Here is a 22,477-nt window from a genome sequence, read left to right as displayed (position 1 = left end):
CTGTAAACTATTATGTTCACTTAAAATGGATACTTGTTTTACAGGGTGGATAGTCATCCTTTTTGTGTATTTTATGTGTACATGTTAATTGAAAAATCTTGCCCTTGAGTTGTTGCCCTCTAACAGCGACCCATCATGTCTTAATTTTCTGTTTTCTGTTTCTGAAAGTCTGCAGTCCTTTACTGACTTACAGTACATTTTGTTGTATAACAACATGCCATTTGCTGGGTATAAACTGCATTTGTATTCAGTGCTTATAGTGACAGTGTGTTTTCTTTTAGCTAAACAAGTACTGAGAAGATTTATTGGACGGTAACATTTGTTTCTTTTTTTTTACATTTCCCAAAGATGTAATATTTGAGTTTGAATATGTATGTCATGTCTGAACTATAAAAATACTGTTGTTTTAATTTGCTTTTAGTGTTTTTTTATTTATTATTATAGCTTTGTTGCACAGTTTTCTCGTTTTAAGACTATACAGGGTTGTAGAGAGCTGAGCTGAGTTTGATCTCTGTTCTAAGATGCTCCACAAAGTTTAATATTTTTTTAAGCATTTAGTAAAACAGACTATTTTGGGAGTGAGGTTTCTTTTGGTGGATCCAACAAAAATACCAGAAATTTATTGTTTTTGTTTAGATTCTTTATTTTTTTTCTATAACACTTTTTATATCCCTTTATAACTCTTGTGCGCCTACTGCAGAGCTCTTATCCTCTGTCCTAACGGCTCACAGAAAACATTTTATTGGTCAAACACTGTGCAAAATATGTTGTGTCTAATGTATAGATGCTATGTATTTACAGTAAAAAAAAATAGGCAAAATATAAGTCATGTTACCAAGTAGAAAAATACACCTCTACACAGGATAAACTCAGTCGCAAGGTTTACATTAAAACTTCAAACATCTCTGTGAGGAAATTGGATCATTACAGGGAAAAGGAATAGAGTGTAATACAAGCAGAGTGCTTTCCAAGAAGGTATATAAACAACCGTAAACATGACATGGACATCATAAAAAATAAGCACAAGCAAGAGAGGACACATTCAAATAATAGGTCTATTAAGTGAAATCAGATATAAGACATAACTCAGTGGGCGCTCTGAATGAGATGAAGTGTGAATTTGGTAGCTTTGTCACACAGCTTTGTACACATCACAGGCCAGGTAATACTATATAGTCTATGTATTCTGTTAGTTGCAGTGTTTAAACAAGCAACGTCTTTATTTAATCCGAAATATAAAGACAAGATTTAAATGCATGCACATATCAGAATTTTGTCTCTTTAGTAAACGGGTCCTAATCCATCAGCAGGCTGTGCAGATGTGTAGGGACATCTATAGGCCTACCACATATCCTATATGTGACTCTGTCTTGGATATTGGTAAGAAAATATGGAAGATATAAAATAAGAAACATACAGTGCATTCATGTAGCCTACACTATGTCTTTTAGATATAGATATATAGCCCATATCCCATTTTTGTATGGACATTTTTGTATAGACTGTTGTCCCGCCTGTAATCCAGTATTATGAGGCTTTTTAAAATCCATACTAATCAAGGGCAGTTTGGTGTAAGAGCAGATTTAGAAAGTTGATGATCAAGGATACCATGGACACTCCCCAAGTGGGTCGCCTGAACGGCACGGCACAGCTCTGCTGGTAGGGGGCGACACGGCGTAAACGAGTCTGTTCTGCTTACCACTGAAAACTTTGGCAACAGCGAAAGTAATTAGCTAGCACACCAATTAGTGTATTAGTTTCTAAAACTGTCGTGATCGGGGGTGATGCTGGGGGTGGCTGGAATGACGGGCAGGTAAGATTATTAGCAAACATACACAACCGCTAATTTCAGCCAGTAAGTCAAAGCTAACGTCACATTAGCTTGCCAACGTATCTAACCATTGGGGTAAAGTTAGTTAGCTAACCGTTTAGCTAGAATAGCTAGATGCACCATTTTTAAGGCACCAGCAAAAATGTTATTATCAGTTCATATCTTGGTCCAGTTTAAATGTTGGTTCACTGTTGATAAGTTATAGCTGGTTAACTAACGATATGCGAAATAATGGTAACGTTAGCTAGTGTTCTTCGGTTCTTTCCCATATTGAAGCTAACTGTAAGATTAGCATGCTAACGTTAGTTAGCTAGCTAGCTGTTTAAGTTAATGGTTTTTGAATTCTCAACATAATGCGAGTTAGCTATTAGTACTCACCGCACCTGAACTCTAACGTTAATCATAAAGGTTATAAGGATTTAGCTAGGTGTGACCGTGATTGATTTGAAGTTACTAAAAGACAGCAACTAGCTAACGTTAAGGATGAACTTAAACATTAATTCACGTTACGTTTGTTTGGGTTAGCTAACGCTAATGTTGTTTTAGTTTTCAACTTAATTTTAACCTCTTTACGTTCCACACGAAGCCAGCATTGCCCTTGAACTTTATTGAACCAACTACTAACTAGTATTAATGTGTGTGTGTGTGAGAGCGAGAGAGATAGATACTGCACGTCGTCTCTCAGCTAGGTTTGAGTACCTCTATTCCTTTACCAAATTAGGCGATAGCTGTGCAGTGAGTAACGGTGTTAGTGAGTTCCACAACTGATTCACATATTATTTCCCACTCTGCATGGTGACAGCTGTTGAAACAAGCAGTTAATATAGAAGTTATGTGAGAAATGATAAACATTGGTGCAGCCCTGCATCTCAGCTATTTGTCAGCCTAACATTTCACAGTGACTCAGGGTAAGTAATGTACTAATATGTATTTTTCTTGTCTTATGCAACAGCATTGCTAATGCCCTGGCCAGTGCGGCCTGTGAGCGATGTAAGAGTGGCTTTGCTCCAACAGAGAAGATTGTCAACAGTAATGGAGAGCTGTACCATGAGCAGTGCTTTGTGTGCGCTCAGTGTTTTCAGCAGTTCCCAGATGGACTCTTCTATGAGGTAGTGCACTCAAATAATCACTGTAATATGAATTACAAATGAACTGAACTGAACTGAAAAATGATGAGCCATACTTTATGCACTGCATGTGTGGTGATGATTTGTCTGCTACTCTTTTATATACAGAATGTTTTTCTTAAGTGAAGGAATCTCAATATTCTTCTCTTCACAGTTTGAAGGAAGAAAATATTGTGAACATGACTTCCAGATGCTCTTTGCCCCTTGCTGTCACCAGTGTGGTGAGTGTTATAGGGCCTCATTCGTTCATTTAGGGCCTGTCCAGATCTAGTATTTGTGGGTTTGTGTGGACCCCAAAAAGACTAGTGACCACATTGTGTAATGAATAAAGTATATATTCTGACTATGTCTAGATCTAATTGAGATAGACGTGCCTCACATGATTATTTATGATTAGACTTTTTTTTAGACTTCCTGCTTACATCTGTTTTCATTTGCGGGAGATGGACAGAAAAAAATATCATTTGCACTTAACAATATGGCCATAGAAGGGATTGTTTTGGCTTTTTCGACTTTGTGTAGGGTTGAACTTGAAACCCTTGCCTAGTTGTTTGACATTGGTGTATATATGTGGATGGTTTGTCAGACATAAGCACATTAAAATGTTTATTAAGCATTCATTTATTGCCGTCATTGTGTTCTCACCACACTAGTGGTTCCCAAATCCTTTCCGTTGGTCCCCCGTTTGCCTTTGGATCGTTGTTTGCTCAACGTTTATCCAACAGACCTTTCACAAACTGCTCCATGCTTAGCAAACACTGTATACCAAAGCATCTAGCCTTCACCACATCTCCCCACACAGTTTGGGAACCACTGCACTACGGTACATATGTGAATGTAAGCATCCCTGACCTCCATATCTTGTTTGAGAGATCAGATCCCCTATTCATACTTTTAACTTCCCACTTGTGTTTGGATCACCCAAGATGCATTTTAGTGCTACGTAAGTTTATTTTAATACTGCTTGCCTGTGTCCAAGGGGAGACGGTATGCTCTAATTAAATTAAATGGACAATTAAAATGCATTCAACATTAAAGTGTCACTTTGAGAACACTATAGGAAGCACTGCAGTGTATTGTAGTAACACCAGGACTCCATAATGGAGTGCTCTATAGAAACTACTGTACAGTACCCAAAAATAGCATCCAGTCCCAACAAATATTGGAAAAGCCAAACTTAGACTTGTCTCAAACTGATCTCTCACTTATGGGTTTCCCTTAGGGGAGTTCATCATTGGTCGTGTCATTAAGGCCATGAACAATAGTTGGCACCCTGACTGCTTCTGCTGTGACATTTGCCAGGCTGTGCTTGCAGATGTGGGGTTTGTCAAAAATGCTGGCAGGTAAGTATCCCATCTTATTACAGTCTTAATATAACACTGTGACAGCCTGTAAAACAGGTGGTTACACACGTCAAGCTGCTGACTCCCTTACTTTTGCGTTTTAACAAATAATGGAATTTTAAGCAGCTGTGACAGAGTATGTCAAAACATCATATAATACGTAGACTTTCTTGACACCCAGACATTTTGTTCTCCTCCTATTTTACCTCAGGCACCTGTGTCGACCATGCCATAACCGCGAGAAAGCTCGTGGCCTGGGCAAGTATATCTGCCAGAAGTGCCATGCCATCATTGAGGAGCAGCCACTGATCTTTAAGAATGACCCATATCACCCAGACCACTTCAACTGCAGCAACTGTGGGTCAGTCACCCCACTCCGCCCCACTTTTTAGCACAGAAAACACACTTCAGAATATATTTCAGGACCACATGAAAACATATCTTTATTGTGTTGTTCAATGTTTCTCTGTCCACAGGAAAGAATTGACAGTTGAAGCCAGGGAACTCAAGGGAGAGCTCTTCTGTTTGCCCTGCCACGACAAGATGGGTGTACCAATCTGTGGCGCCTGTAGGAGACCTATTGAGGGGCGTGTTGTCAATGCCATGGGCAAGCAGTGGCATGTGGAGGTTTGTCAACAAGAATGAGACTATAATACACTGGATGCAATGTTACGTTCCTGTATTTGGTATTTGTTTGGAAAGAAGTAAGGACAGGCAAGTGTAACTGATTTAGACATTATCTCTCCATTGAGTTGCCAACTTGATGTGTCCAAATTCCCAGAGAGAGGTACATCAAGGGGCGAATTAAATAATTAAGACGTAGTAACAGAATCATGTGGCATTTATTCAGGAAAAGCCTAAATTGAGTATAACAAGTGTTTCATTAACATTCTTCTGCACACTGTAAGTTGGACTAAAGGGAGTAGGCTTCAGAAAGACCACTGACAGGTTTATAGTCGTGGACAAATGTCATGCTGATCAATTTTAATGGTTGATGTATGTAATGCCTTCACACAAAAGCAGAATACAAATCTAGAATACATTTCACAGTTGGTTACCATTACTTATGCATATGAATTCATTAAATAAACCACTTAAGTACCAAAACACTGTTAACAAGCAGCATTAAGGCAGTAGGAGATGTGAGCACTTTTAAGTAGGATTATTTCTCCTGAGGCAGAGCACAGCAGATCAAGTTGTGTGTTCATCTGTCTGGAGGCTGCTGAATTTATACTGTTCACAAGCTCTATCAACAGCGTATAGCAGTCGATTTAATGCTAAAGACAGTAATTATCTGAAATTAATCTGGTAGGTGCCAGACAAGTAGAATTAATTTAAAAAAAGTAACACTGTGGGAACACTATAGAAATATTACAGTGGTTTCTTCTTGGCACTGGTCGGCTAAATGTGATTAAAAAACATGTCTCCATAGGTCAAGCCTGTAAGTAAGTAAGTAAATAAGTAAACGTATTCATGTAATATTCATGTTGTGTTGGCACCAGCTCCTCTAGTCAGTTTCACATGCCTTCATGTTTCCCTCAGCAACATTTGTTTTTGTTTACAGCATTTTGTGTGTGCCAAGTGTGAGAAGCCTTTCCTCGGCCATCGGCATTACGAGAGGAAGGGATTGGCTTACTGTGAGACTCACTATAACCAGGTAAGAAACAAAAGAGCCAATTAAAGTAATGGCTGTGGAGGACATGACGCACATTATAATGTTAGCAATGTTTGCTGTATAAAAACTCCATCTCTGTGTTTTCTCTGTTATCAAGCTCTTCGGCGATGTGTGCTATCACTGCAACCGTGTGATTGAAGGCGATGGTGAGTATCACTGTAATAAAGAGCATATTCAGTACAGTGTTTTTTTGTTTTTTTTTACATAAAATGTCACTTGAACACACAACCGTTGAATGTTCATAATATCCTTTTTTTCCTTCTGTGAACCCCTCAGTGGTGTCTGCTCTCAACAAGGCTTGGTGTGTCAGTTGTTTCTCGTGCTCCACCTGCCACACAAAACTCACTCTCAAGTAAGTGATGTTGTTCATTAATAGCGTCTTTTACTAACTAATCATGTACACTAGTGCCAGCTGATTGTTGTTTTCCTCTCAGTACTCTAACACTCCTACTTAACCCCTACCTTAGTGTCAGTCTTAACACGTGTCTTTGTGTATTTCACTCTCCTGCTACAACTCTTCCCTCCTTTTTCCTCCAATTTCTCCTCTTCCATGCTTCACTTCCCTTCTATGGTAACTCAGAGATAAGTTTGTTGAAATTGACCTGAAGCCGGTATGCAAGCACTGCTATGAGCGCATGCCTGAGGAGCTGAAACGACGCTTGGCTCGGCGTGAGCGTGATGCCAAAGACCGCAAGAAAAAAACTGCTGTCTGTCTGTAGTGTTGTTATTGTTCAACAACTCACCACTCCATCCTTGGTTGGTGCTATCGCTACCTTCTTCTTTTTCTGTGGTGTTACTTGTTTGACAGTATGGCATGGTGTCATTATTTCATTATTTATTGTGTCAAGTAAAACCAACACCCTGCCATTGTTTTGTGTTAATGGAATTTCTGCAAAACCGCTATAGTATACATTTATATCAAACACAAGTTTGCCTTTAGTGATGCTTATCAGTAGGGCTGCAACTAACAGTTATTTTCATTATTGAATAATCTGCTCAATTAATGTCAGAAAACAGAAGTCCAAGGTGACAACTTCAAATGTCTTGTTTTGTTCAATTGGTCTAAAGCCCATGATATTCTGTGCATATTCTATCAAATTGGTGAAGATGTTTTCTCCATTTGCTTGTGTCTTGGCTTATTGCATGTGTTTTCTTAAGTTGCAGTGCATTGCGCTCTCAGGGCCACTGTATTTATTTTAATTTTTGCTTAAAAATCAATTTAAACGATCTGTCGATCAACTAATCGCTTAATCTGCTAATTGTTTCAGCTTAATTTATGAGAAATTTCTACTTCCCTCGAGCTTTATTTTTTTGAGTGAGATAAGTAATTGCTGCCTTGCACTAAACGACAAACCTGCATGATAATTTCAATGGTATCCAAGATAATTCCAGATCCGAAGATGGGATGTTACCTCCTAAAAGTACGGCCCTAATGTTAGTATTATTTAAAGTGAGCAGATTGTGACCTTAAATAAATTTTAACCTGCAGTGATGATCATATTTAGATAAAAAAAGAATGCATTTGGGAAGGAAATCTGAAAGGTTAGGGCTAAAGACTAATAATTAGATGACACATTTGTATTGACATGGTCTTTCTTCCCTTTGCAGGAACAAGTTTGTTGAGTTTGACATGAAGCCCGTTTGTAAAAAGTGTTATGAGAAGTTTCCTCTGGAGCTGAAGAAAAGGCTCAAGAAGCTAGCCGAGTCCTTGGGACGCAAGTAAACTGCTTCCGGCCAAACTACCTGGAAGTGTTGCTACTGTCTCTGTGATGGTAAAACATCCAGGACAAATGCTGAATAACAACATAAGGACCCAGCATTATACCAGAACATCACGATTAGTCATTGAAATGGGATCCGATTTAAAAAAAAAAAATAAATAAATAAATATATAAAAATGTATATCACTGTGGTGTTGTCATAAAAGGAGCCTGTTCGCAGATGCTTATTTTTTTTTATACGCAAATGTTAATTTTTTTAAACATTCCTAAATTGTCCAAATAAGTTTTTCTCTCTAGAAAAGATGTGTTGTCCCAGTTTATTATGACTTTACCATGAGCACGATTGCAAACTGCTATGTATAACATGTTCTTTAATTTGAAAAGATTGCTGTTTGACATTATGTCATTATGTGTGAATTACGTGTGCCTTGAATATATATATACGTCTTAAAATGCATATAATGGTTAAAATGTGACTTGTGTGCAGTTATAGTTATGCCTTAATATACCCCAAATCAGAATTCTACCTGCCTTTTCACCTTTGAGCTTTTATACCTCAGTATGACTAATTACAAAGCATCCACTGTATTCTTGAGGATATTGTAATGATGTCTCCTCTTGCTAACATGAAAAAATAAACATGTTTAAGAAAAACTTTAGAAATGAGCTATCACTGGGAGCGAGGCTTATATACAAACCATTAAGTGTTAATAAATCCACTGGATATGGTTAATATAATAAATATCAGATGGTGATTAACTGGTGCCTCCTGTCATGTTCTACTAGCCTGGCTTGGCAGGTAAATATTTTATTGAAAGAATTACTGACTGCTGATTTGTCCAACTGGTCCCTTAATCCCAATGTTTTCAAACAGAGAGTTGGAAGAACATGAGATCAGAGGGTGCTCATGTGATTAGAAAGACTACAAAATCCTCATTTAAATAAACGTCAGCATGTACTGTATGCTTTCAGTATTGTGTGTACTGTAAATGCCTGGGGTTTGTTAGCCTGATATTTTTAGCCAAATTAATTTTTGCAACTTTCGGAGGGAAATAGTTCAAAGGAATTCAGATGAAATGAATCCAGATGAAATTAAACTTAAAATGATTATTTAACATGAGCACACTTTGATGTAAAAAATATCATTAATGAGTCAGCACATTACTTGGGCTTGCTGCAAACTGGAAAAAGTATTTTGAAAAAAATTAGCATTGCTACAAAACAAATAATACATCCGCTTGGATGGGCATTTTAATTATGGGACACTTGCATATGCATTTCATTTGTCAGACTTTACATTTAATTGATTTGCATGAAATAGGGAATTACAGTTTACTGCAGCACATATACAGTATTAATAAGTACTTATTTTCTTCTTAAGGATCAATAAGTATTCCCAAATTAATTTGAATTGATGAAATACCAAATATACCTTGTTAAAGCCAATTCAGGTTCTGAAATACATGTAATCCTACTATGTCTGCATCAAAGGAATTTCCACAACCTAAACGTTAAAATAAAAATAAAAAAGTTATGGTACCAAACTTGCAAACTAGCATGCATTTATGATGTTTGGTATAAGCACACCACACACCTCATTATAAACATTCACTGATTCCAGAATAAAGCCACAGTAAAAGTTACAGTACAAACAAACAAAACAGAAAATTAAAATACATTCAAAACATAAAAAAGAAACCTACAATCAAGTTGCAATTTTTTATATGGAGCCTTCTGTTAACCCTAAGTGAACTAAAGGTTGATCAAACACCATATCTTAATGTGCATGTCACACTTTAGTGTGATAGTGTGGCAAGACAGATTGAAAATAGAGGCTTTTAATAGGTTAAGCTTATTATTTTCCAACAATAAGGTCATGTAATCTGTAATGATATATTTTAATATTACTGAAAATAATTTTAAAAGCAATGTTAAAACAATATTTGCTCTGTATTGTCTTCAGGTATGTTCCACAGCTTTTCTGTAAAAACAACAGTGTGTCTCATAATAGGTCTTTTCACAGTAGACATGTTGACTTGTAGCAGGAAAAGCAGTTATTATTAGTGACACAAACAATGACTCCGTTTTATTTTATATTTTTTCTCCAAGTGTCACAGTGAGGCCATTACAGTGTGACAGTGAGCCAACATGCACAATACCAGGACCCTGAACCTGAAGCAGCTAAATGACATTCAGCCATCATAAATGTGCTTTTCCTAGTGTGACGCTTAACACACACAAATATCTATTGTGAAAAAGACCTTTTCATTATAGGAAAATGGGATCCATGAAAAACACAAATGTGCAATCATGTCAACTGCCGTTGATTTACTGGACATATATTGTGTGTAAAACTACAGCTATCATTGTTGGGCTTGGCCCCTTTAAGTAAAAGAACAACATGTACGTGATAGGTATTTGACATAGTTACAGAAGATATCTTTCTTGGCAGAATCAAGAGTTTTTCACAAGCTCCTGCAAAGTGAATGTAATTACTTCACACTTAAATAAACTCCCAAACTTGGTATTGTTACTGTAAAGATTGTTAATAAATGTTACAAATGCAGATAATAATTTTAGGGTTATCGCACTTACTGGAAATGGATTGAAATTTAGCTGTTAATCAGACTGGGATTAGACAAGTACTGATTGGAAACATGGAGGGGAACTCCAGACAGCTTGTTCTGAGGATGAGAATGTGTCAGTGCCATGTTCTTGTATTGTGGTCGGAGATGTGATGGTAAACCCAGGAAGTGGAGTCTGAAAGTTGCCCATTCACCAAAGGTCATACCGAGCAGGTCTTTAAGATCATCTGCATCACCAAAGACCAGTGCTGCACCGTTGAGGTTGTGGCTTTTCACAGTATCAATGTACTTACGGGGGTATTCCATCCGCTCCAACTAGGAAAAAAATAAGAACATTTAAGCATTATAAACACAGAGACCTAATATAAATGACTTCCTAATCCTCCCTGAAATAACTGAATTGATCTAAACATTATTTTTTTTTTTTTTGCACGTGCAAAAGTCCAAACATAGTTTTGTTTTGCACCATCGTGTGAGTTGAATAAACATTCATTTCAATACTGCTTTGTACCCTAATAAAGGTACATTCAATTTACAATACTCTACAATACTAGATTTAAATTTAAAAATGAAACCCTGTTTTTTGGATACTATTTATGTTAAGCTAAGCAAGCAAGCATTTTTCAGCAAAAGTCATTCAATGTATTTAAGTTCAATATATATTCCCTTCTATATAGTAATTTACATTGTTAGTGGCGGTGTCCGCAATTACCGGGATTGATTAAAATGGACTACCTATGCTCAAGGGTTTCACAGAAATGATGCAGCATGTAATCCTGTGTTACTATTTGTAATTGTATTACTTTATAACTTATTGATAACAGCCTCACTGTTTACTGATCACTCACCAAACTCTAGATCTGCAGCTGTTTTAGGTTACTGTTAATATAAACCGAACATTTTCTACTACTGCTGCTTCACATAAAAGAAAAAAAACATTGAACTGGTGACACAGAGGGTAAGCAGTTACAGGAAATGCAATGTTTTTGTCACAAAGGTTAGCACTGACAGTGATCGTTCGTTGAATGTCACAAGAACGAGCAGCCACTGTGAGCTGTAGCCAACTGGCTGCACACCTCCAACTCGTGCCATGGGAAAATCAGATTGTGGTTGCTCATGTCATGATAGAAAAAGGCAAATTATTGACTAACATCTTCATCAAAATAACATGAATTTGTTTGGCTGCACTTTAAACAGATACACCAGTTGTTAAAAACCAGCTGTTGTATTTCTGATAAAGTGCTCAAGAAGTGTTAGACTGCACTCGCTGATATCACCACAGCAAATCAACCAGGACTGAAATCTTAAAGCTACATTGTGTAAGAATTTCTCCCATCTAGCGGTGAAATTGTATATGACAACCAACTGAATATTACTTTCTAGCCTCTCCCATTCCGATCGCGTTTTAACTGCTACGGTGGCCGAACCCGAAATTAGCTCTTAGTATCTCCATTGTTTACACGCAGCTGTTCTAGCCACTCCAATATTAACTCCTGTCGCGTTGTCGTTTTAATTCTCTTTTTCGCTTCCCTGGCGAGTAATCTCCCCCTGGCATTCTTCACGGTGCGGGGTGCAACTGAATGTAAAAGGGCGAAATGCGGAGGTATGTCCCTCTTTGGCTAATGTATTTTAAAGATGGAGGCGCAACATGCCGGCCGTCATTCGAGCGACTCGCCCGTATGTATTCTGAATGATTCTGAATGTCAGATTCTACGCTTACGAGAAGACTTTGATTAGTTGGTGGATGTCATTACACATGAATGAGCACATATTTCTGAAAGAACAAAGTTTTTTTTTGCTAAGAATCAACTCAAAGAATTACACAATGTAGGTTTAAAGATTATAACTTCAAAGAAGTTTCTTACCTCTTCACATACATCCTCTTTCTTCATATTGATGATAGTTGTGATTGGCAGAGGAGCTAGGTTCCTCATCCAACCAGAATCCTTCAGCCTAGATGTCCCTCTAATGTGAGCCAGCTCCTTCCTAATTGAATGATCCAGGTTCACCGTCGCCTCTTCAAATGTCTTCAAGTCCTTCACAGTGAATTGGAAATCTACCGTGAGGAATTTTTCAAACATCTCAGGATCTCCATCCTGCTCGAGGAGGTCTTCAATCTGTGCACTCATCACATACAGCTCTGCCCTGGACTCGCTGAACACTGTCCACAAGGTCTTTGAATCATCAGTGTTTGCTGAATTGTTACGATCAATATCTGCTCTCTGCTGAGCGTCTTCCACACACTGGATGATCCAGCTGAGGCGGCAAGGCCACTGATTGGCCAAGACCACCCATGCTGCGATGTATTCTGGTTGAGGAAGCTCTTTCTTTAAAGTCTTCATGATTATCACAGTCACCCGAATGGAGTTGATCGCCCTCCTCATAGACATGGCATCCTCAAACATGTACGTGTTTAGATTCCTTTCATTGCTGGTCAGGATGTTCCGGACCAACATTTCTACTTCCTTCTCATTTACATCCAGGTCTGCTGTAGTTTTGTCCATCAGTAGATATGACTCTTTCGTTTCAAATGCAATCTCCAGTGAAAATAAATCTGAGGAGGATGTCTTTTCGAGGCCCCCAGTTCTACATTTATTTCCACTCATGCTTATGTCCTCAGGGTTTTTTGAATTACTAGTGAGGCTGTAAAATAAACTGCGCTTTGAATCATCGCACAGCGGTGGGACCGTGAAGGCCAGAGTCACGATGCGGTGCAACAGTGCATAAGCTCTGTCCTCTTTGCTAAAGCAGCCATCTGCAAAGTTCACCTTCTCCACAAGAACATCTGGGTTGACGGCCAGAATAGAAATATATGGACATTCCTCATCTGAAAGCAGAATGTTGATGGCATCCAGAACTGCGACAATTTTTTTGGGGGAGCAACGGTCCAGATTGGTGATCTGCAGTACCACCCGGATCCTCCTCCTCTCAAACACCTCCATAAACTGGATGAATCGAGACAGAAACCACATTTCCTTCCTCACTTCGTTCATGAAGCCCAGATGGCTGCTGACCCGCTCATTGTCCATCCCCTTCTTTATGTTCTTTTCCTGGTTGAAGATAAGGTTCTTACCAATCAGAAAGACAAACCTCAATGCGCTTGCTGCAGGGACTCCAAAGGCAGCGATGGCCAGGCCCTCCAGCACATCCACCTGGCTGTTTGTTCCATTCACTGCCCCGCCTGTTTTCACCTCAGGTTTGGGAAGGCCAAAAGTCAACACGAATACCAGGATGATAATTGGTACCACAAGAATGGACAGGACGAGAAACCACAGAGGGCAGCAGCAAACTTTTTTGGACCTCCAATGGTTGGGACCATTCTCCACTGTCTGAATTAAAAGAAGAAAAAAAAGAAATACAGCATATGGGAAGCAGTTCAGAAGGGTTAGGAAGGTTAGATGCCAATGTTTCCTAGAGATTGCAATGTTATTGGTTGTTTGTTGGTTGGTCCTCCATTTTGGTTAAGACTGAAATATCAATAAAAACCTTAAAGGAGAATTCCGGTCAATTTCAACACGTAGCTCTGTTGTTTGGAAATTTGGAGTGCTGGCAGTAGCAAAAAAAATGAAAACAATCGGTGCTGCCTACACTGTGTTATCCCCCTGCTAGCGTTAGCACCCAACAGGCTTAAACAAGGCAAGTTTTAAACGTGTTTTAACCCTCTAAACATGCTCGAAATGTCATTACAAGTGCCTACCCATGTGCAGTGATTCCTTCCGAGGGAACACAGCGAATCTGACTGCAGTAGCTTTGACAGAAAGGCATAAAAGTTGTGTTAATCCAGCCAGTGCACATACCTCTGTTTATTTCCTGTTTTCTGGTCAAGTCCACACTAGTCGATTGTCGAACTCATACAATCCAATATTCCAGTCAAATTTTCTGTGTTCCCTCGGAAGGAATCACTGCACATGGGTAGGCACTTGTAATGACATTTCGAGCATGTTTAGAGGCTAAAAACACGTGCGCAACAACTTGCGCTGTTTAAGCCTGTTGGGTGCTAACGCTAGCAGGAGGATAACACGTGTAGGCAGCACCGATTGTTTTAGTTTTTCTTGCTACTGACAGCACTCCAAATTTCCAAACAACAGAGCTACGTGTTGAAATCGACCGGAATTCTCCTTTAAGATAGATTGCCATGACATGCATTTATGGTGCCCAGACTATGAATCCTAATAACTTTGGTGATCCCCTGACTTTTCATCTAACGCCATCATCACGTCAAAATTTCACTTTTTACAATACATGTCTTGGGGTGAAAATAACAAATTACATTTACTCTTGTAACTGTAAGAAAGTCTTTTTCGTGTACGCTACTTGTACTTATATTTAATTTAAATAAAACATTGTACTTTTACTAAAGTATTTTGTTATTATCTCAAGTATTTATTTCAAGTTGCATCCGTTACAGAGTAAAAACAAAAGTCACATACAAAAGTCCAGCTAAACCATGTGAGAATGGAAAGTTAGCATTCATGTACCTCGGCACATAGGTTAAAAAAAAGGTTGCATCGACCTTTAATGAATTCCTGGTTTAATGCACCACCCGGCTAACACGCTAAGTGACCCAAATCAAACACACCCACAATTTGGCGTGAGCAGGTGCATGCTGGGTGTGTTGCTTAACGCTAAATGATGAAATGCACATGGTAGATCCTCCAACGTGACGTCACATTAACTTTTACCTTTAGTGAGGTATGTGAGGCCTTTCTGCTATTTTAACAATAATCTCTGTCACAACGACTATAGAGCCTCATATTTAGCTAAAATGTTTGAAAACAGACAGAGAGACTGAGTGGACTGGTTATAGTGGGACCGAGAGGCTGAGTTGCCTGGATATATTACGCTTTGAAAATGGATGAGCAGAGAAGTTGAACCTGCAGCAGATTGTGGAGGACTTAGCTGTGCTCAAGACTCCACACTCTTTCCTCCAGAAGAAGATTTCAACGTAGCGTTGTGTGCATGTGTTGTGCGAAAACTGTGCAGCTCCCCTTTGGCTTTAACACGTGTTTGTGGCTGCAGCTGTGGTGGAGTTTTTATTGTTTATGCATGTCATGTTTGCCTTGGCGTTGTTTTGATCTGCTGTTGGTTCTGTAAGAAGCGTCAGGCTATTTCATTTGTTGCTTTTTAATATTTCTTGTTGCACCCACTGAGGTGTACATAGCTCTTTTTATGTCTTTGTTTGTTGGTCATGTTTGTGTTATTGTCTAAGTTTTGGCCTCTTTTCCGGTTGTATAGTTATTGATTAATAATCAGTTCTGTGTGCACACTGCACAGGCTGCAAAGTGCTGTTGGACAGAGGGTCTCTGTGGTGTGATGTGTGTATGTTGACATGTTAATGCACCTTTTGTAGCCTAAATGTGTTCTTTAACCCTCCTATTGTCTTCGGGTCAAATTCGACCCATTTTCAAAAAGTTTCTACATCACAAATTTGGGTTTCTTTCAACCAAATTGTAAAAAAAAACCCAACGTGGATTGTTCCATACAACGCTCTTCACAAGTAAGTACACTCTTCATTGAATTTGGGTGTTTTATAACATTTGGAAAAAAAGAAAAAAAAAGACAAAAGAACGTTGGAAAAAAGTGACAAATGTTAGAAAAAGCTTAAAAAATTTAGGAAAATAATTGACAAAAACATTAAAAAAAAGTGAGTACTTTGATTTATGTCCATGTGCTAAACTAAGATGGTGAGCATGGTGAACCTGTGACACAGTAGCATGTATATAATGTCATTGTAAGCATGTTGGCATGCATTTAGCTCAAAGCACAGCTTCACCCGAGTACAGATACAGAGTCACTAGCATGGCTGTAGATTTTACTTATTAACTGAGAAAAGTTCAATTTACGAACCTTGTTCTTGACTTCGTCTTCTTCATTATGTTGAGCAACACGGTAGAGTACAATCTGTAATTTCCCAAAGTTTATCTGCATGGCATGAAACAGCCGTATGGCTAGCCCGGCCCAAAGCAGGTCACTGCCTGCAAAATGCCAGGCACTAAAATGTACATGAATGAACCTAATGTTATGGTGTTGCTGGTTCTCCTCTGTCCAAATGGGCCTGTAGAAGAGCATTCGGCCAATGAGTGCTAGAAAGCCACTAAATGAAGGCGTAACTGAGCGAGGCCTGTATCTTCCCTCATATTCCTGCTCAATCCGCAAAGCTTCCCGCTTCATGTACACTGAAGAGACACAAAACATTGTTATTATTTACATTTAGATTTAGGATAAATGATATAGCTGGGTGGGGTACATGTAAGTAAACCAAGTAATATACATCAAGGCAAAGAGACATCAAGACAGGTAAAACAACATGTTGGATAATGGCGTGGACATAAAGAGGATAATACATATATGCCTGTTTATTTAAATATGTGCAAAAAGCACATTCAAAAAATTAAAATGTAGTCAGTGAACAATGGATTTTTTGCAACATGTCAAAGCTACTACAACTATACTGCAAGACCTTCTGGGTAACACGGACTCCACGAGAGCCGCACACGCTCCATTCAGTCTATTTAATGCCACTTGTCTATAAAATGGAAACCTGTGTTGTCATGTTTGAGTTTTCACATATTTCCTGTGCAAGGTGACTATGTCCTCAATTCAAAAATGTGCGTCTTATCTTTAAAGATCAAAGTAGCACCTGTTCAGCCGTCATTATTGAGGCGAAAATATGCTTATCATTTTGCAGACATTGTTGTAAATTGTAATTTGATTTGGTCACATTTGCCCTGTTACAGTCGTTACTGAGGGGGATTGTTTGGCCACAGTATATTGCGAAAGGAAACCACTTGTAATTACCATATTTGCTATACATCCCATATGACATAAATGTGTTTGGGGGGGGTATAAAAGGAGTGTGATGTGAGCACACCTTGAGCTGGGATATACAGAGCATTCACCAAGTATTCAAACCCTTTCACTTTTTGTTTTGTTGCAGCCTTATGCTAAATATGTTTAAATTCATTACCCCCTATCAACAATTTACTCAATGTCCCATAATGAAAAAGTGAAAACGGGATTTTAACAAATGTTTGTAAATGTATTAAAAAGAAGAAAAAATGTGAGAGAAAATGTTGACATTAGTATTCACACCCTTTGCTGTGACACTTGAAATTTAGCTCTGGTACCTCCCGTTTCTCTCTATCATCTTTGAGTTCTATTTATACACTTTAAGTCCACCTGTGGTCAAATGATTAGACAAATATTGAAAAGGCGCACACAGTTCTCACAGCTGCATATCAGAGCAAAAACCAAGCCAAAAGGTCGAAGGAGCTGCCTGCAGAGCTCAGAGACAGGATTATGTCACATCACAGATCTGGGGAAGGCTATAAAAAAAAGTCTGTATTGAAGGTTTCCAAGAGCACAGTGGCCCCGCCATCATTCTTAAACGGAAGAAGTTTTAAACAACCAGGACTCCTCCTAGAGCTAAGCCCCCGAGCAAAGGGCCTTGGTAAGAGAGGTGATCAAGAACGTAGTCTTGCATTGCCAGATTGTTCAAAAGTTGTTTTAGTCGTGCAACAACAGAAAACTCAGATTCGACATATAGTCTAGCTAACTGTCTGGATTGACCCTGCAGATATCTGAGGAGCAGTTAACCATAGTCCTCATAAATTGACCGAAGTTTCAAATGCCAACACAAAGAAAGCGGAATGTAACGGACATCCGGCCGAAAATTAGGGACATCCGGCGTAATTTCCAGCAGCAAGGGAACAATCCCGGAAATGAAACGCCGTTGATATAGACTACCAAGAACCCGATGGTCACGCTGGCTGAACTCCAGAGATCCTGTGTGGAGATGGGAGAGACTTCCAGAAGGACTGCAACTCTCCACCAATCTGGGCTTTATGGCAGAGTGACTAGATGGAAGCCTCTCTTCAGTGAACGACGCATAAAAGCCTGCTTGGAGATGGCAAAAAGCACCTAAAGGACTCTCAGACTATGAGAAACAAGATTCTCTGGTCTAATGAAACCAAGATTGTACTATTGTATTATTGTACAAATTAGCTACAACAGTAATAGCAGTTATCTTATGTAAGTCACTCCTACATTTTTCAACTGAGGAGCAAAACGTGCTCCTTGGGAAAAATATACGGTTATGCCCTGTTCATACTAATCAAATGAACTGGACTAGAGCTGTAATCGGGCCTTAAAAGTTAGGCCCGACAAGGACCGAGCTCGACAAAATTTGGCCAGAGCCTGACAAGTACGTTTTGATGACAGCTTTTTAAAAGCCAGTACCCGTTTACAGCCCGACTGTACAAAAGGCTGTCTATCAGCAGTGATTAGAGTGCATGTCGGAGAATAGCGTGGACACGCGCCTCACACCGTGAGCGGGAAAAGGGAGAGAAAGAAAAAAGAGATGCACACAGCTCATTTGTCTTTCATCAAGAATGAGTCATTTATACATTGTTTTTAACATCATTTATTCATGACTAACGTAGGCTATAGGCCACTTGGAAGTTGGAACAAAGAAATAAAATAAGTCCTCCAGAGGCCAGCCTCTGTTTCACCTCCTCAGCATCCATTTTCACACTAATCGAAACGCATCACCTGACCGCTCATTTACCGCGCAACCCGGAACCCGAGCCCGGCCCGAGCCTGTGTAAAATGATAGAAATTAAGACCGAACCCAACCAAAGATCTTCAGCTCTAAACTGGACTTTGTTGTCAGATGTGAAAGCCCCCTTCTCTTACTGTATTATCATTACATTTCAAATTTTGAATTGTTACCTGCAGAATTTAGCATATTGCTTGACGCTAAAGTTTGCTAGAAAGGTTCTACCATAGATTTGTGCCTTGACACTGTACCATGCTGTACGTCAAACATTTCCTGCTGATAGACTAGGTGTAAGAGGCACAAAACAATCCCAACTAGGGTAATTGGGTAAGTTGCAAACATTTTGTTTTCAATTTTGTTCAAGTTAGCAACATATACAGTAACATTTAAGTTTTACAATTATTTTTTTTGTCTTGCATGCAGAAGGTCACAAAGAGGTGAACAGCATCTGGCTGTTAAACAGAATTACAACTTGTATCTTTTGTTTCGTCAAAGAGCCAATTTATGTTTTGTTTGTTGAAAGATTACATTGTGTGCTGTAACTGCCCCTGCACCCTTATATCCTTGAGGATGGGACTGTGGGCGGAGTGTATTAAGCTGTTATTGAAAGTTGCCAAAAAAAAACATTCATTGCATATTCTCATCCTTATTTTTTCTTTCTTTTTTTCTCCCAGAAGGATAACTCCTCTTTCTTTCCCTTTGACTTTCAATTGAAAAAAATTCTATCATGCTTCACTGTGGTGGCCACATTTTGAGACATTGCTGTGGAGTAAAGTTTGTCAGCCCTCGGGGGGCCCCCTAACGGCCTGGGGCCCCAAGCAGTTGCCTGGCTTGCCTGTTGAGAAGCTGCGGCTCTGCAACTGGTCTTTAAGTGGTTGATAAAGCAACAGTGATCCAGCAGACAAAAAAGACGACATGCTGGGGGACAGAGAGTGTTTAAATACCTTCCATTTGTCCGAGGATCATGTTAATTCGATTCTGACATGAAGAGTAGAGTCCTACAGTTGCAGGTGATGAAACTTTTGTCAGGGTCTTGGACAGCGCATATGCATAAATATCATCTAAAAGGAGATTTAGAATGAAACAAAACAGCATGGATAACTCATTTTACATTTCATTTTGTATTCAAATTAACTTACAGTAGCTGATACTCTTATGCACAACTGTGAGCAAAAACATTACAAGCAACCTAAAGTTAAAGGATGAATATACACACCTATTTAAAGAATTGCTCACATTTGAACTGAGAAAACTGGCTCAAAGTACTAACCATTACCGACAATGTTCTTAATTAAAGGAAAACTTACTTTGGCTCAATAATGCTGAACTAAACTGAAACAACAGTATAGGTACATGACACTTGATCATGTAGGCATTAATAAGGTGAGCTTATTAGGAAAACATTCACAGCTTAGACTGTCGGTGTCTATGAGCATTTACATTTTCAGAGGAAAAACTGGTAAAAATAGATCTCTTGAACAGGAGTGGAGAAGCCACTTTTTATTGAATATTCTATTGTACACTATAGAGTATAGGCTATAATGTAGGTTACATTAAACTTTAAACTGTAAACTTGGTACATATGTAGGCCTATCACTTTACACACTACATTTTTCATAATTATATATTTAGAATTTAGCTAGATTAAGACCCACTGGCAACGTGTGTGTGTGTGTGTGTGTGTGTGTATGTGTGGTGTCTATAAGCGTCAAAACAGTAACAACAAATTAACTCATGTTAAACCACAATGGATAGACATAAGTAGTTAAAAAGAAACAAAAATACATCCTCCATGCGGTGTGCTATATGCTAATTGATACATGACAAACAATCAGTCCGTCCAGGATTTTGCGGCCTTTTTTTTAGATTGTTGCGGCCCAAAATGCCTGATTTTGCAGGAGCTTTTGTAAAAAATGGCCAAAAAGTTGCAATGTCTTTTTGGTGCAATGAAGTTGCGAGAGACAGTGAAAATTGCAAAAAAGTTGCGAAAGTCCTGTATTTGACCCATCCACCACCCCAACCAACCTCCCTACGCGGATTTTCGGCCTTTCATACTACTCGCTACGGCGTAAATTGACACGCAATCGCAAGGTAATGTAAGTCAATGGAGGCCAAACGGCGTTGATAAACACGCTAAAAAGCGATCTTGATAACACGCCAAAATGGCATACAAATTGCTGTGTCATACATACGCCACTTCATGAGATCAGTCTGCAGAGTCACATACTGACGCAAAGTCTGGCACGTGGGACTGCTGTGAGTGGTTGAAGTCGTGGTAAACTCCGGTTAATGGTCAAATTTGCTGTAAAGTTCCGGTGATTGGTCAAAATTGCGAGTCGCACCGAATTCATGGTTGAATTCGTGTGAATTTTTTGCGATCACGACATTGCGAAATCCTGGAGGGACTGAACAATAAAGAATAACAGTTTCAAGCTGAAATACAAACCAACCATAACTGTTGGCTAAACGATCTAGTACATTATGATAAAGAACAGCATGCTGGAAAATGGGACCCTGAATTAATGAGAGAATAATCATCATCATCATCATCATCATCAACACCAGTAATATTTATTAATTCAGACTGGCAAAGGAAAGTGAAAATGGAGCCCTTCTGAGCAGGAGGAGAGAAGAACGTGCCACATACGTATCATAACCTGCAGATAACTCACCTTTTTTTGGCTTATACATGATGACTGTGTGGTGTGACATGCACCTTTCACAGAAAATCCCTTTGACCTGCGAAGAATGAGAAACAGCAGGGAAGTCGGCGCAGGCAGTCGAGGTGTGTGTCTGTGTGTTTGCTTTCTGTTTGGCTACAGCAGACTATAGTACTTTCAGTCCCCAGTGAGGGGATCTCCAATGCAAAAACCCACTGATACGGACACTCACACTGTTGATTCAGTACACTCAATTTAACTTGAGGATTTGGTGTGAAAGACTTGTTTGTTAATGTAACAAACACTTCTACAGCTAAATGGAAAGCTGCACGTGTGGAATGAATGTCCTTCAGAGTGCTTACATGGCAAAAACAGAATTTCACAACCCACAGTTCATTTTTCTTTTACAGAGAGTTGATTGACAGGCATTTAAGTGAAGTGTTTTAAGATGATATCCTGACATTCTTCGTGAGAATGCGTTGACTATGCACTCTCCCAGAGTGCAGGGTGTTCTTTTTTTTATGTGCACAAAATGTCAACAGTTATGCTGTGTCAATGATTACCTTGAATTACCTAGTCCCTTTCACTACTGGCAACATATTTTCTTTTTGTGTTCTTGCCTGCACATGCTTAATGGACTCATAGACAGAGACAAATAAGAAAACGGAGTTACAGACAGACTTTTAGTTTTGAGAAAGTTTGTTTAACTTTGATGATACAACCTTTTGATCAGCTTGCACAAAATAATACTAAATCGGCATAAAGCTGTAATTATGCTCTTAGAACCCATAAGATAATCACTAAAACTTACCTGGTTAAGTTCCAAAAGTCAGTCCTGATCTTTATTATAACTTATCTTTGAATCGCTACTTTTAACGTATCCAACAAACAGAGAGGACCAAGCAGCTAGGGTGTGGTGAACCTCAAGACTTCAGTGCCATAAAACGTTAAAACACTGATAAGAGAGGGATAAAAAGG

The 22,477-nt window shown here is 38.9% G+C and overlaps 2 protein-coding genes across 4 annotated transcripts; one reads left to right on the top strand and one right to left on the bottom strand.

Annotated features, from left to right (window-relative positions):
* The first annotated feature begins 1,652 nt into the window (after positions 1-1,652).
* LOC144515556 (LIM and senescent cell antigen-like-containing domain protein 1) lies at positions 1,653-7,878 on the top strand. 3 transcript variants are annotated; one of them, XM_078246546.1, is made up of 10 exons: positions 1,653-1,813; positions 2,784-2,940; positions 3,113-3,179; positions 4,181-4,301; positions 4,513-4,662; positions 4,778-4,928; positions 5,866-5,958; positions 6,074-6,122; positions 6,253-6,328; positions 6,557-7,558. In XM_078246546.1, the coding sequence occupies exons 1-10, from the start codon at positions 1,785-1,787 to the stop codon at positions 6,693-6,695; spliced, it is 1,032 nt and encodes a 343-aa protein (XP_078102672.1). In that variant the 5' UTR covers positions 1,653-1,784; the 3' UTR covers positions 6,696-7,558. The 3 variants fall into 3 exon arrangements, with proteins under 3 accessions (XP_078102672.1, XP_078102654.1, XP_078102663.1); XM_078246528.1 differs by lacking the exon at positions 6,557-7,558 and adding an exon at positions 7,585-7,878 and having other exon boundaries at positions 1,655-1,813; XM_078246537.1 differs by lacking the exons at positions 1,653-1,813; positions 6,557-7,558 and adding an exon at positions 7,585-7,878 and having other exon boundaries at positions 2,894-2,940; positions 4,210-4,301.
* A 2,197-nt stretch (positions 7,879-10,075) lies between these two features.
* On the bottom strand, positions 10,076-21,551 carry nkpd1 (NTPase, KAP family P-loop domain containing 1). Its single transcript, XM_078257146.1, has 5 exons — positions 21,512-21,551; positions 19,784-19,900; positions 16,130-16,458; positions 12,148-13,611; positions 10,076-10,597 (listed from the first exon to the last, which is right to left on the bottom strand). The coding sequence occupies exons 1-5, from the start codon at positions 21,549-21,551 to the stop codon at positions 10,310-10,312; spliced, it is 2,238 nt and encodes a 745-aa protein (XP_078113272.1). The 3' UTR covers positions 10,076-10,309.
* Between the last annotated feature and the right edge of the window lie 926 nt (positions 21,552-22,477).

The sequence above is a fragment of the Sander vitreus genome, chromosome 1 (genome assembly GCF_031162955.1).
Source record: "Sander vitreus isolate 19-12246 chromosome 1, sanVit1, whole genome shotgun sequence".
In the NCBI taxonomy this organism is placed as follows: domain Eukaryota; kingdom Metazoa; phylum Chordata; class Actinopteri; order Perciformes; family Percidae; genus Sander; species Sander vitreus.
The sequence above is the reverse complement of the archived record's forward strand: the minus strand, read 5'-3'. Positions and strand labels throughout refer to the sequence as shown.